At 34.2% G+C, this 14,958-nt stretch overlaps 1 protein-coding gene across 2 annotated transcripts in view; it reads right to left on the bottom strand.

Moving 5' to 3' along the window:
- LOC129246943 (tyrosine-protein phosphatase Lar) overlaps window positions 1-14,958 on the bottom strand; it is a 263,927-nt gene that overhangs the window by 70,202 nt on the left and 178,767 nt on the right. For both annotated transcript variants that reach the window (XM_054885703.1, XM_054885702.1), the window contains one exon: window positions 12,682-12,818. In XM_054885703.1, coding sequence (XP_054741678.1) covers window positions 12,682-12,818 — 137 coding nt within the window. The remainder of the gene's footprint in view (window positions 1-12,681; window positions 12,819-14,958) is intronic.

Raw genomic sequence — 14,958 nt, forward strand, 5'->3', positions numbered from 1 at the left:
AGAATCTCTCTTGCCAACAAGTGCTATTTCGGACTAAGTGGGCAAATGAGTAGTAAAATCGTCCCTCGACGAACAAAACTAACACTTTATAAGACTCTCCTCTTGCCTGTTCTATTGTACGGCTCAGAAGCTTGGACGATGACAACAACCGATGAGACAGTCCTTGGAGTGTTTGAGAGAAAGATTCTGCGGAAGATTTGTGGACCTTTGCACGTTGGCGACGGCGAATATCGCAGGCGATGGAACAATGATCTGAATGAGCTTTACGATGACATACATCTATGTAGCGAATAAAGATCCACGGCTAAGATGGCTGGGTCATGTCGTCCGAATGGATAGAAACACACCGGCTCTGAAAGTATTCGATGCGGTACCTGCTGGTGGTAGCAGACGAAGAGGAAAGCTTCCTCTGAGTGGGAAAGATCAGGTGGAGAAGGACTTGGCTTGACTTTGTGTTTCTAACTGGAGCCGGTTAGAAGAACAAGAAAGAAACGACTGGCGCGCTTTGTTAGACCTTATCTAAAATCGCGTAAGCGGTTATACGGCCAATCAAGAAGAAGAAAGCGTACTTCTTCTCACTTGGCATAACTGGAAATGGTGCAGGCTGAAGGCAATTATAGAGGCAAGTTGAAGCACCTCCGGCTCTGAAAGTATTTGATGCGGTACCAGTTGGTGGTAGCAGAGAAAGAGGAGGGCCTTCTCTACGTTGGAAAGAGATGGAGAAGGACTTGGCTTCACTTGGGGTGTCCAACTGGGGCTGGTTGGCGCGCTTTGTTAAATTTGGCCAAAATCGCGTAAGCGGTTATCGCTCCAATTAAGAAGAAGTTTAGAGAGAAAAATGGCAGCTATTAAAATGCTTTTTTTGGATTGCGGAAATATTTGGTGTTTCTTTTTAAAACTTAACGTTCTGTAATTTGTTCTACAGAAAAATGTTATGTAGAACCATTGTTCAATTCCCACGATTTTTTTCTTTCGTTTGATACCCATATCATCATAGGTTTTTGATTTTTTAGTGAAAAAACTTGAAGGATGGTAGAAATCGATTTTCTTGGAAATTTGACTGGAATCCGAGTCTGGCGGGTACCGATCAACTCAGAACGTTGATACAAAAATTTCGTGTCAAAAACTAGAACAATGTTATACACGAAAATAGCTATAGAAGTACATACTTGTATGAACAAATTTTTTATCTATCGATTTTTGCGGAAACGTCGCTTAAAAAAGGTTCAAAATTTCGAAAAAAAATTTGGAATTTTGTTATGTAATAAAACATACATACATCTGTAAATATACCGTTACTATTTCAAGTCAAGTGGTCAAGATTTGTTCAAGTTATGAAGCTCGGCCGACTTGAAAAAATTACGCATATAAAGCCTCCCGTATGTGTCGAACTGGTAAGGGCCAAAATTGAATATAGAAGTGTCGAATTCGTAAGGGCTGAATATAGAACTTTATATCTACATATATATCCATGTATTTATAGTTGGCACGTGTACATCTCTGTTATGCATTTGACCGGGCTTCTCTTCCTATCTGGTGTAAGTATTTATATTCTTCTTCAAATGTCAGGTTAGGTTAGGTTAGGTTAAATGGCTGCCCTAGCTAAAGGGCTCACTTGGACAAATGTTAAGAAATTCGTCCGTTGTGGTGCCATACATTCTTCAAATGTCACTCGTCTACAATTTTACGCCGCCTCCGAATGCCAGATGATTTTTTATGAGTTTTTTGATGACAGAAATATACTCAGAAGTTTGCCGCTGAAGAGCGACTGCTATTAGGAATCACTTTGTCCATCATTTGATCTTCAGTTCCTGGGGTTTCAAACATGTGAACGTCCTAATAGAAGTCAAACGTACCAACCCATTCGGCTACGGCGGCCGTTCCCCGCGCCACAAGGGTCGAAAAATATCATAGAAGTATTTAAATATTTTTCCCCCATGAATATTTTCGGTATTCGATTTTTTTAAATCTCTGAAGAGATGTCATTTCTTCTGGCAGGTTGGTATTGAAAATATGCCAAATCGCATTACTAATCACACTCAGCTGCTGTTTGGCGATAATTTTAAAACATTTCAAAAATCCAAAAATACAATACTTGGGTAATTCGTAAAGTAAATTTTGTATATGGAAAACGACATTTATTTTTTTTATTTTAAAAAATGTGTGTGTCTTTTATTGAAGAAGGGTATGAAGGAATGAAGAAAATACCCAACACCGTCAGGAAAAAAAATTTGCCAAAAGTCAACAAAAGACTTTTGAGATCACTGGAAACTTGCACTTCTTTATGGACTATCAAAGTGATGTGATATCTGGTGTACGAGCATTCATTTATCTTTTTATTAATACGCTAATGGGATCTTACACACATCTATAGTATACCTCTCTTTTTACCTAGTCAGTGCAGTATCCATTCTATAATCTCGTGTTCGTACACAATTTTCTAAAGTAATAATAAAAAAATTCACCTTAGGCCCATCTTATTTTCACCTGAACTCGACCACTGAGCGCTACAAGTTATCTTAATTAGCTTTAAAATGACGAGGCAAAAATTATAAAAGTGTGTTGAAATAGTTAAATGGAGTTTAATTTTAGGTTAAGTGATTATTGCTTTCAATTACAGATATCATCCTTTACAACCGCAAAGTTATCAGCAATTTTTTTATACTCCAATTAATCCCGGCTTTAATATTTTTTTGGCTTTTTTTTGCGTTATGTCTCCTCAACTCCACAGCATCAAACAAAGTATTATAAAAACAAATAAAAAAAATTAAAAATATTTTTTTCCATTCTAATGAGCTTTAAAGTGCACGAATGACTCAATAATTAGTTAAACAAGCTGTAAAACTTGTACCATCCTTATCATCACTATCAACAAGCCATGCAGCATACGAAAAGGAAAAAATTTGAAAAAAAAATTGTAAAAATAATTAAACAAGCAGTTAATAGGCAAAGAACAACAACTGTAACATTTAGCAAATTAATTTTTAAATATGAAAAATGCGCTAACGTATGCAATAACAGCTAATTAACTCAACAATTTTATGTGAACGATTGTAAAAAATGGGATTTACAAAAAAGCTAAAAATAACAGCAGTCAGAGAACAAATTTTTTTAACAAAATGTTCATTGAACTTTGAACTCCGCAAATGTTTGCATTCATGAAAGTAGCAAAAAACAAAAAAAAAAAACGCAAATAATAAAAAAAAAAATAATGCACGAGCAGTAGATAAAATTGGTTTATTAATAATTTATGGGGGAAATAACAATTAAATTAATTAATCCATTCCTAGCGAAACTTGCAAATTAATTGAAAATCAATTGTATAATTGATGAAAAAAGCTCACAACATATTGATGAACTGCTGAAAGAGCGAACAACAGGTACAACAAACTTATCACAAAAGCGGGTAACCAAAAAAATTCAAATAATGGCATGAATGCGACGTGGCTGATAAATACGTAGAGAAAAAAAAATTTGATTGCAACAAAAAGCTGAACTTTATTCGATGCGCTTAGTAGACACCTTGTTATTTAATTATAATTTTTCAGAGTTTTTTCTTCAAAGGTTATAGTTTTTGTTTTCACATTAATCCATTGACAGCCACGCAACAATTTTAAAGCAAAAAAAAATCGTGTTGTAAAATAACTCTTTCATTTTGCGATTATTGTTGCCTTGGTAAATTAAAATTTTTTAAAAGTAATTTTCTTTTACAAGCTCTCTGACTTTAATTTGATTCGCTTTCAAGCAAAATGTGTAAAATGCAATGAAGGCCGTTAATGAGTTATATGGAGTTAATTTGACTTTAATGGCATGAGAAGCGCTGACAGAGAAAGTGAGGCTAGAAGGACGCTACATTTGCTATGCGAAGGGCTTAATAGTGCCTAATGTGGATCGTTTTATTGCCCTGACTTGAGGAGATAAGAATAAGCAGCGAAAATGTGCCGCAAATCGAGTTATATAGCAATTTGGAAAGCGCCTAAAAGTTGATTACTTAGATTTTCATAGTTTCTCTTCAAATCTGAAACGCAATACTGCTCTGACTTGAGAGGGCAAAACTAAATACCGAAGATGTACTACAAAGCGATTATATAAACAATTTGGAAATCGCCTTAAAGTAGATTACTTAGTTATTGAATTTTTCTTCTTTCTAATCTTAAAATGTGGATTGTAATATTCCCATGACTTCAGAAGGTAAACATAAGCAGCGAAAATGCGCTAAAAAACGAGCTATGTAAGTACTCTGAAAAGCGCCTAAAAGTAGATTACTTAGTTGTAAAAAGTTTCTTCTCAAATCTGGATCGTAATATTGCCATGACTTCAGCAGGAAAAAAGAAACACCAAAAATGTGCCGAAAAGCGGGTTATATAAGAAATTTGTAAAGCGCCTAAAAGTAGATTTCTTAGTTATTGAAAGTTTCTTCCCAAATGCCGATCGTGAAACTGCCATTACTTTGGAAGGTAAATATGAGTAGCGAAAATGCGCCAAAAAGCAAGCTATATACGTACTCCCAAAAAAGCCTAAAAGTAGATTACTTAGTTATTGAAAGTTTCTTCACAAATGGCGATCGTGAAACTGCCAGGACTTGAGTAAGACTAAGCAGTGGAAATGTACTCAGTAGCGAGCTATATACGTACTATGACAAGCGCCTAAAAGTAGATTACTTATGTATGAGAAAGTTTCGTAACAGATCCCCCGACTTCAGAGGAAAATAATAAGCGCGAAAATGTGCCGAGCAGCGATCTATATACGTACTAGGACAAGCGCCTAAAAGTAGATAAGTTATCCATTGAAAGTTTCCTATTATATATAGATGGTTGTATTACCATGCTTTGTAAAGACAAACATGAGAAACCAAAATGCGCCGAAAAGTGAGCTACATACTCACCGTGGAAAGCGCTTAAAAGTAAGCACGCTAATTATTTCAAGCTTCCTAAAAATATGCAAAGTGAAATATTAGCACGACTTGAGATGTTAAGTCTCCGCAGGTAGCTTTAGAACTGTAGAGGGTGAGTAAAATAAATGTTTGTGCGCCTAAATGCATACTATGATCTGTTAAAAGGCAATGCTCGATGAAAATACTGCTGAGTAAATAGGTAAAACCTGCTCCAAATGCGGCGAAATGTAATTAAGACTTTGAAGCAGTAGAGCAATGAATTGTTTTTTTGGATTTTAATTTAACAAATTAATTTTTATTATGGAAAGAAATAAACAAAATTGGTGAATATGTAAAGGAGCTACTTAATTTACAACTTGAAAATACTTAAGTTGGCTTGTAGAAATGCCTAGAAAATATATAATCATAGAAGGAGAAACTATTGCTTTAATGGCGTTTGAGTACTTAAAAGTAGACTCCGAAATTGGCGTTTAGGAGCAAGCAAACCCCAATTACTCCTCAATAGCGGCTTATGACAGCCTAGAAGAAGGTAAGATAAAGAAGGCACATCTGCTAACATTCAAAAATCCGTTTTAAGAAGCTTATAAAAGTAGTTAATATTGAACATGAAAACACTTAAAAACTTGCGCTTTTAGTCTCAGACTCGCTTGCGTAAACTTTCGCCTAAAAGAAGCTGCCAAACCTGCATATAAGTTTTGCATATGCGCATGAAGTAACAGCATTTAGCCGCGTGTATTGCCTAATTTTAGGTGCAACAAACAACGTATTTTGTTTTTTGAAACTCTTAGCGCTAATAAATAGCTTCATTTAATTTCTGTCTTCTCCGTCAAGTAAATTTTAGAGTTCTCACAAGCTAACTGATTTTATATAAATCGCCGAAAAGTATGGTATAACAATGCATAGCATTTTTGAACAGAAAATTTAATGCCATACAAATTATAATTTCGAAATTAAAGCGTTCTATAAAGCATTCGAAAATTAAACTATAAAGTGCATTTCTTTATTACATCAAAAGGCATACTTATAGGCGTATGGCTTACAATAATCCTAGCTCTTGCTTCGAGTGCCGCAAATCGCATGCTGTAACAATCATTCAAGCATATAATGATAACAATTCGATTACTGGTAAAATACAATTGCAAATACAAATACAAATACAAAAAAGTAAGAAAGAAAAGACACATTGAATGAAAAAAAGATAGCATCAGTGGGTGCGAGTGGGTGCTGCTTTTTTGTGCTGGTGCAAGTGCTGGTGTTTTAAAAATTTTATTTCATTATTTTTCATATAAATATATAGATATATATTTAAATATATGGTTTTCGCTTAACTTACATACAGTATTTGGTGAAATTGATTTTTCGAAAAAATCAAAGAAAAAAAAATATTTTTTTTTGTCTTCATATTTTGCTACATTTTTTCGTTTTCGTTTGTTGTTTGTGCACAAGGTATTTACACGCATGCATTTATCGTTTTTTTTTTTTGGAAATTTTCTAGTTTTACTTTTTGCTTCGCTAAGGTGTAGGTGCTGAAATAACGCTCTTCATTTCCACACAGTCGCACACATACAATTTGCTCACTGAAAAGTGGTAAATTGAAAGCAAAGAAAATGTTAAATCATGTTTGAAAGGAAATTTGAAACAAACGAATCATTTTTGTACTCATTGTTGAGAATGAAAATAAACAAATTTCAATTGTTGTAAAATCTGTATGTAGTTTTGAAGAATGGCTTCGGTGAATTTACGTACATTTAATTTTTCAAGTATCATAAATGGATGTGTGAGTGAGGTTTCAGAATTCTTCTGTGGCTTCTTTTGTGTAGTGGAAAAACATAGGGTGATGATTTGATAACGAAAAAAGGGTTTTATCACAAAATTGTGTTTTAGTCTAACATTAAACTTTTGCGTTCGACACCTTTTTTTATTTATTTAAAAATTTGCTCTGAGACACAAAAAATGTTAATGAAAGACGTCTATATCTCGTATAGATAGTTATACTGAAACCTGGAGATGTTTTCGCAGGGCGTCATATATGAAATGCAGAGAAAATGCATCCTAAAAGAGCGCCTGTGGCTGAGTCTACTGTTCATTCATTGCAATATACGGCAAAATTATATTTCTTGCTGGGTATTGGACCGAACCAAGTCTTTTAAAGAGATTAAGTAATCAGGAAAAAAACGTACGTAAAATGAGGCACGTTCAATCACTGAGCATGTTTGGCTGATTAAATAGCGCCTTTGAGCGTCTAACTTCCCCCTTTGGCCAAATTTGTTTTGCGGCGTTAAATGTCAGTCTATCAACCCATCTCGTTCAGACTGAAGTGACAAAGTAGGACGGTCGTTTGAAGGTTGAGTGGCGTATACCCATAATATCCATACCAAGAGGTAGGCGAGTGCTAGTGCCCTCTGTCGCAAATTTGTATGCCTTACAATATTTTAGGGAATAAAAAGCTCGAAACTAATAAAATAACCGGACATTTCAAAGATTTGTTACAGGAATTGATGGCTTAAACCTTCTTCCAATCCAGGTTTATAATAAAAAACAAAATACTTTGCCCTATTTGTAAGACTGATCAGCTTGGAGGTATTTTTTCCAACAGGGTTTCTTTGACAGATCCCCCGTGACAACTGTCAAACTAAATACATGGCTTTTTCCAGTATTCATTGACAATTCATCATGGAAAGACTTCCGTCTCAACAAAGTTTACAAATCGTGCAATTACATTCAGAAAATCAACGCTCTTTGAAAAGTGTACAACTTATGGAGTTCAGCGATGATACCCATGTTTGGCTTAATGGCTACGTCAATAAGCAAACACGCCGTATTTGGGCTGAAAAGCAACCGGAAACCATTCAAGAACAGCCATTAAATCCATTAAAAACAATCGTTTGGTGCGGCCTATCGGCTGGAGGGATCATCGGCCCATATTTCTTCAAACACGAGGCTGGTGCCAATGTAACAGTGGAAGGCGAACGCTATCGCGCCATGATAAACGAATTTTTGATGCCAGAATTTTATCTCCACAACACGGCACTATGTACCTCGAACAAGACGACGCTACTTGCCATACAGCTCGCGAAAAAATGGTTCGCGTTGCCGGTTCGGTGAGCAATTCATCTCTCGTTTTAGATCAGTGGATTGGCCACCAAGAGTACTTTTATTTGTGGGAATATGTAAAGTCGAAATGTTTTGTGAATAAACCAGCTTCGATTGAGGTATGGGAAGTCAACATTACTAAAATTATTCACGACCATAGCTCTCATTTAAAATTGGTGTTAACAGATGGCAGAATTACCGCGCAGTTGCGGACAACATTTGAGAGGTTTTATCTTTAAAAAATAAATGTTGAACCGTTAATGGTTCTACACAAAAATAATAAAGATTGCCCAATCAGGTTGAATTTTGGTTGTTTTATTTCAATTTAAAATCCGATACCCCTAAAGTAATCACCCTTTATGTATTCTGTTTAAAAATATTCTCCTTGGACGACATTCGCTTGAGCCAATTTCCAAATCACCTTTGCCACTAAGAAATGGATACCTCCAAAGCGAGTTGCTTAAAGGCTTCACAGAGTGGCTTAAAGGCTACTGATAGCATTTTCAGGCGTTAAAAAGCGTTGACCTCTCATTTCATATTTGAAGTTCGAGAACAGAAAGTTATCATTAGATGTCAAATCAGGAGGATTAGTTCGATATTTTGAGTGCTCGAAAACTCCTTTGTGTGAGTCAATACGTGAGAGTTTGTTCCCACGACAGTCGGTTCTACGTTACCGGAACGACCCGAATTTAAATCCAGACAAGAACTGTTATTCCATCAGCATTCCTCATACATGTATGGGGTATTATTACGCTGCTACAACAACAACAACCGATAATTTGGAGTATTTTAATTTTGGAAAAATGACTACTATCTTAGGCCATCCTAACGAGTGAATTTGAAAAATGGTGAAAAAGTACCAAATAGTGACTTTAGACCGGGGGTCCAACATCCGGGTGAGTTATATTAGTTTGGTGAAATCCATTATTCAAAGTTTTACGCAAATGGTTTAAAATTGTTTTAGGGCCGATCTTTAGCTACTGGGCGTTGCTAGCTACGACTATTAACATGCCGGTCAACTTCGATTATTTCAGTCATTTTTTCGACATTTTCGACGAAGGCAGGCCCTTTGCGAGGTATATCTTTAACATCGAAAATGGCTGAACGGAATCGACGAAACCACAAGTGCACGTAATTCGCTGTTTCGCAGTATCCGCACCATAAACACCATTCACAATTTTAGTCTGGTAGGCCTGGTTGGTATTTTCGCCTTTATCAAAGAAAAACTGACCAATGTACCGAATTTTATTTTTGCTGACTTCCATTGTTAACACCCTGTAACTCACAACAAAACGAACCAAAAAAAAAAAAATTAATAATTCTTTTAGTGTGAAATGTCACCTTGGCAACGAGCATAAACTTTAAATTGTTTGATCGATACTTTAAGAGATTTTTTTTGGCAGATTTTTTTTATAAAGGGTGGTTAAATTTCAAGGGCCAATGTTGAATGCGAACCACACCTCTGCATTTCATTTGACATTTTTCAATTTCAGACTAACTCAATTTGCCTCTTGACCATTTCAAGCGTCGTCAATCGTCAGAATGGTGGCAGGAAATGGCAACAGTGAATGACCAATTTTCGAAGCAAATCATCTTCAGTGATGCAGCAGTGAGATGATAACGAACTTTTTATGGCCTGAATTGGACGATATGGATGTGGACGATATGTGGTTTCAAGAGGACGGTGCCACTTGTCACACAGCTAACGAAACAATGGCTCTTTTGCGCGAAAAATTTGATGACCGAATAATCTCACGTCGCGGCAATGTCAATTGGCCGCCAAGATCACGTGATTTGACACCGTTGGACTTCTCTCTTTGGGGTTATTTGAAAGAAAAAGTGTACGTCGATAAGCCAGCAACAATGCAAGAGCTAAAGGATGAGATAATTCGGCACATTAACGGCATAGAACCTCAGTTATGCCTCAGCGTCATCGAACATTTGGATCATCGGATGGAGGTGTGCCGCCGAGACTGCGGCGGCCATTTCGCCGATATTTTGTGCCATACGTAATTGAGCCATACCAATATTAGCATAATAAAGAGAAATGATAATAATTTCCTAAAAAAATTGTATTTTATTCAAAATCAACACCGGCCCTTATTAGGTTAACCTCTTCTGCTTTTTCTTTTGTGCGAGATAAATACTTTTCTCCATTTGAGTATTAAAACTATCGAAAAACGTTCTCTTAAATTATGGTTTTCGGAATAGCTCATTTGGTTTTTGAAAAACTGAATTTTTGTTTCATTTTGCTCCGTTTTTAACAAATTGTGTGGTGCAAGTAAGGTATCTGATGCACTTATATCCTTCGAATCTACTTATCGAAAAGGAATAGAATTTCGTGACCATTTACTTCAAGCACTTGTTAACTTCCCTCATGTGAAGTGTTTATTTGGTTTTTTATACAGGGTTGTTAATATTCGACGGACCCATCTGGCAATCCTGTATCTTTTGACAGAGACGTCAGATCGCTTAATGACATACCGCGTTGGAGGCGTCAGTCCAAGCAGATTTTAACATTGAACAGTACACGCCACGCGAGCGCTTCCAAATTGTTGAAATTTACATTCAACAAAAGAAGTCAATTGGGAAAACTCAACGTGAGTATAAAAAATTAAATAATGCGAAAAATGCGCCTTCTAAGAACACCATTAAACGTTTGTACCATAGGTTTTCGACTGGTGATGCGACCAAGGCGATCGGATGAGAATATTGCTCTTGTACGGGCCAGTGTTAAGACGGCGCCAAGGACATCCTAAAATCGTCGTTCTCAGCAGTTGGGCATTGCTCGGATCACTTTACAACGAATTATCCGCATTGATTTGCATTTATTCCCGTATAAGATTCAATTGACGCAAAGATTGTTGCCTGCGGGCAAGCCTCGTCGATTGGAATGGGCCCAAAAAACATATGGGTCCGTCGAATATGGGCAACCCGTATGTATGTAAATGTAAATGCAATGAAAAAAGTAAGTGAAGTGTTTTAGTGGGATATGCATCAGGGCTAATTACTCGACTGTTTTAACCAGGCGGAAAAATATGTAAGGAGTTTGAGTTTGAGAAAATAATATTGCATCGCAAATAATGTATATGTATGTATGTATTATTTTTAAGTATAGATAAAGCACGCGACAAAGGATAACACATCAACATTTTGACCAGTTTTGCCCATTTGTTACATTGGAGAAAACGCGCAACGCCGTGAAAGAAAAAAATTATAAAAAATCGACGGGGCTTTTCAGCAACTTCAAAATGCATTTTGTTATACTAAAATTTAATAAGCTAATATATAAAACTGCATACTTAAAATTTTCCTAGAAATTCTAGTTAGTTGAAAGAAATAATAAATAAATAATTGTTAGAAACTAAGGAATTGTGATGGAAATATTTAGGAGTTTTTTTAAATTTTGTATAAAATTTTAAATTTGGATTTTATGGGTTTTGCTAGGAAATGAGCTTTAGTTTTATAAAAAAAATAATGAAAATTAAAAAAAAGAGAAAAATAGTAAAAATTGGTCAAATTGTTGAGGAGCTATCGCTTTGGGGCGCGGTGTAGGTACTTTTGTAGTGCTTTTAGTGTTTTTATGCTGATATTTATACCAAAATGTCTTAGGTTTAAAATGATAATGATGGGTATATATGTATATTATGATATGTATATATATTTATATGTATGTATCAAAATATAATTATAAATATAAATCAAATACGCATAAAGTATAGGTTCAAATTCAAGAGCATGATTACGATTATTGCTGCATTTGTACAGCTAAGTGTAGTGCCGCTATAAGCTCCACTAGGAGTTAGAGGAAAACGTATATGTATATATGTATATGTATACATACGTGTAAGTACATAAAATAAATAAAATAGAAAAAATATTAATATGACGAATGGTGCTTGAATTATTTTTAAAACTAGTGCTAAGAACTTAAAAGAAATACAGTCATAAAATAAAAATAATTTTATAAAATAATCAAAATAATATTTTCTCAATATTCTACTACTAAAATTAAGTCTTTATAATATTTTTAACTAAGAAGAAAAAAAATCATTTAGTAAAATATTCAAACACTCATTCAAGTCCAGTGACACACAATTTAGTGAGTTTCCTTAGCATTAAAATTATTAATTTTCCAATTCATACCCACACACACACACAAACTGCTCACGTTTAAAACTCGCACGCTCAAATAACACAGAATAATTTTTTTTTACAGATTACCTTAGATTCCACGCAGGCTTTAGTTTATAACTTAAGTGTCTTTGTACTTAAGCATTTTTTGTTTGTTTATTTTAATGCAGGAAGGAAAGATCTATGGATGGGATTGGGTTTCATACTCGTACAATATCTTTACACTACGGGAACTTATTTTTGCATTTTTAAGTTACTTAGACTAATTTGTTCTAAAATGTGTGTTCGATGTTCGTTTCTACATACATATTCATTGAGAAAGACACATTTCTTGGATAAGTGTGTGAGAATGTGCCTACTATAGCTCAAGTTGTTTCTTTTACACATTAATTTTTGTATGCATATTTTTTTTTATTAGTTAGTAGTTGTTCATAAATATTATTAGTTTGCATAATTTATTGCATACTGATAAGGAATATAATTTTGCTAAAATGTTTTTTTTCAGGTTTTATTGTTACTTCTTTATATAATTTAGTGGGAATTGTGAAAAATCTACTTACCATATTGTTTCGTACGGACGGGTATTGGTGGTGTTGTTGCACCTTCGCCGCGCTGTGAACGCGCCGCCAACCATATATAATACAAGGTATCAGGATAGAGACCATCAAGCGTATAGGATTCAGTATTCGAAATGCGCCTTAGAAAGATTGGGGAAAATTAATTAGAATTTTTGACTTGCACAGTTCAAAACTATCTACCTATGGAAATAGATATGCAGAAATTGAGTAGAAAAACCTTTATTATGTTAAAAACATATTTTTTATGAGTTTTTTTTTTAATATTTTTAGCAATGTAAAAAATTTCCCTACGTAGGGGAATTTTATGTTTTAGTAGGAAAACTTGTATAACGTCCAAAACATATTTTCTGTGAAAATTTTTAATACTTTTAGCAATGTAAAAAATTTCCCTCCGCAGGGAAATTTTATGTTTTAGTAGGAAAACTTTTATTACGCCAAAAATATATTTTCTATCAAATTTTTTTCATATTTTTAGCAATGTAAAAAATTCCCCTCCATAGCAATTTTTTTTTAGTTAATACTGTTATATTTGACGTGCTGCTTTACGTACACACTTATTTTATTGAAACAAAGAAATGTATTTAAGATTTCCGTTTTGCGAATTTTCCTTTGGGTAATTTTATATATTTTATTGCACTAAAGCAACACTTGACTATGAATTTTAAAGAGAAAATCTTTCACTCAGCGAAACAGTTAAGCAAATTAGAGAGGAAGGAAAGTTTTAAGGCCTAATACACTTTTCAAGCTGTTCAAGAAATTTAGGTCATGCATATACATAGCTTTTTCTTAGCTTTCAAATTTTAATTTTTTTACTCTTCAACATTTGTTATAGTATTACTATTATGCAATATAAAAAATTTCCCTCCGTAGGGAAATTTTATTTTTTTAGCTGGCATTGTTGTATTTGACGTGTTTGTAAGCAAGACACTTATTTTATTGAAATTAAGAAATATATTTAAAATTTCCCTTTTGGGAATTTTCCTTCGAAGATTTTTTATATACTTTTCGCGCTAAAGCAGCATTTGATTATGCTATTTAAAGAGCAAATCTTTCATTTTAAGCAAAACTTTAACAAATCACGTCCCTACAAAGACCATTTTTAAGGTATACTAAACTATTCTCAAGCTGTGGAAGAAATTTAGTCAATTCTTTCACTTTTCAACATTTCTTTTACTAGTGTACTTTACGAGCACACATATTTTGCTGAAATTAATAAATTTTTTCAAAATTTCCGTTTTGGGATTTTTTTTTTGGAGATTTTATATATATTTTTTGTACTAAAGCAGCACTTGATTATGCTTTTTAAAGAACAAATCTTTTACTCAAAGGAAAATATTGCTTTTATTTTACGGCTACACTTACTAACCTCTGAAATTTAAAACCTTTGCTTAGCTACTTACATATCTCTATACTCTATTTTTTTATCTACCTAATGGACACATTTTTTTTTCATTCGGTCGAGCTACTCGGAAAGCTTTACTGTTCCCTGATTCAAATCAATCTAATATAATATTTATTTTTACCCATTTTAATATCAATTATTTATATATACATATAATATAATCTTATGGTAATTCGTACTAACGAAAATTGGCTCCTTCAAAAAAATTTTCCCAAGTTAATACAGGGTTTTTAAGTAAGAGCGCTTCAACTTTTGAACTTTTTTGAATAAAACACAAACGGTTTGACGTTTTTAACTAATTTTTTTATTATCGAATTTGAACATATACATACATTTAAGTATGAAATTCGATTTCTTTTGCATGACCACCGCGTGCACGTTTTACGAAGTCCAATCGTTGAACCCAATTTTCGACCACTCTTTTGCATAAATCGGCCGAAATTCCAGCAATTTCGCGTTCAATATTGACTCTGAGCTCACAAATCGTTGCCGGCTTGTTACTGTAGACCAATGACTTCACATAACCCCAAAACGGGACGGCTTGTTAAATGGACCGTAAAATGGCCGTAATGCTCTTAAAGTAGCAGCAACAGAACGATTATTTTCATAAAAAAATATACTAATGAAGTTTACAAATGACAAGCGAAAAATAAAAAATATTGCGTCGTTCGCCCTCCGTATCGGAAAAAAGTTGAAGCGCACCTATTAAAAAACCCTATACTAAAAGTTTTTAGTTATCGTGATTTGTGCTACAATTTGCCCCATCTTTTATATACACAAAATTGGCTCCATCAGGGAAATTGCGCTAATTGACTCTTGAATGTAGTTATTTTTAATTACATATATTTATGTATGTT

This window comes from Anastrepha obliqua, chromosome 5 (assembly GCF_027943255.1).
Source record: "Anastrepha obliqua isolate idAnaObli1 chromosome 5, idAnaObli1_1.0, whole genome shotgun sequence".
Lineage (NCBI taxonomy): Eukaryota > Metazoa > Arthropoda > Insecta > Diptera > Tephritidae > Anastrepha > Anastrepha obliqua.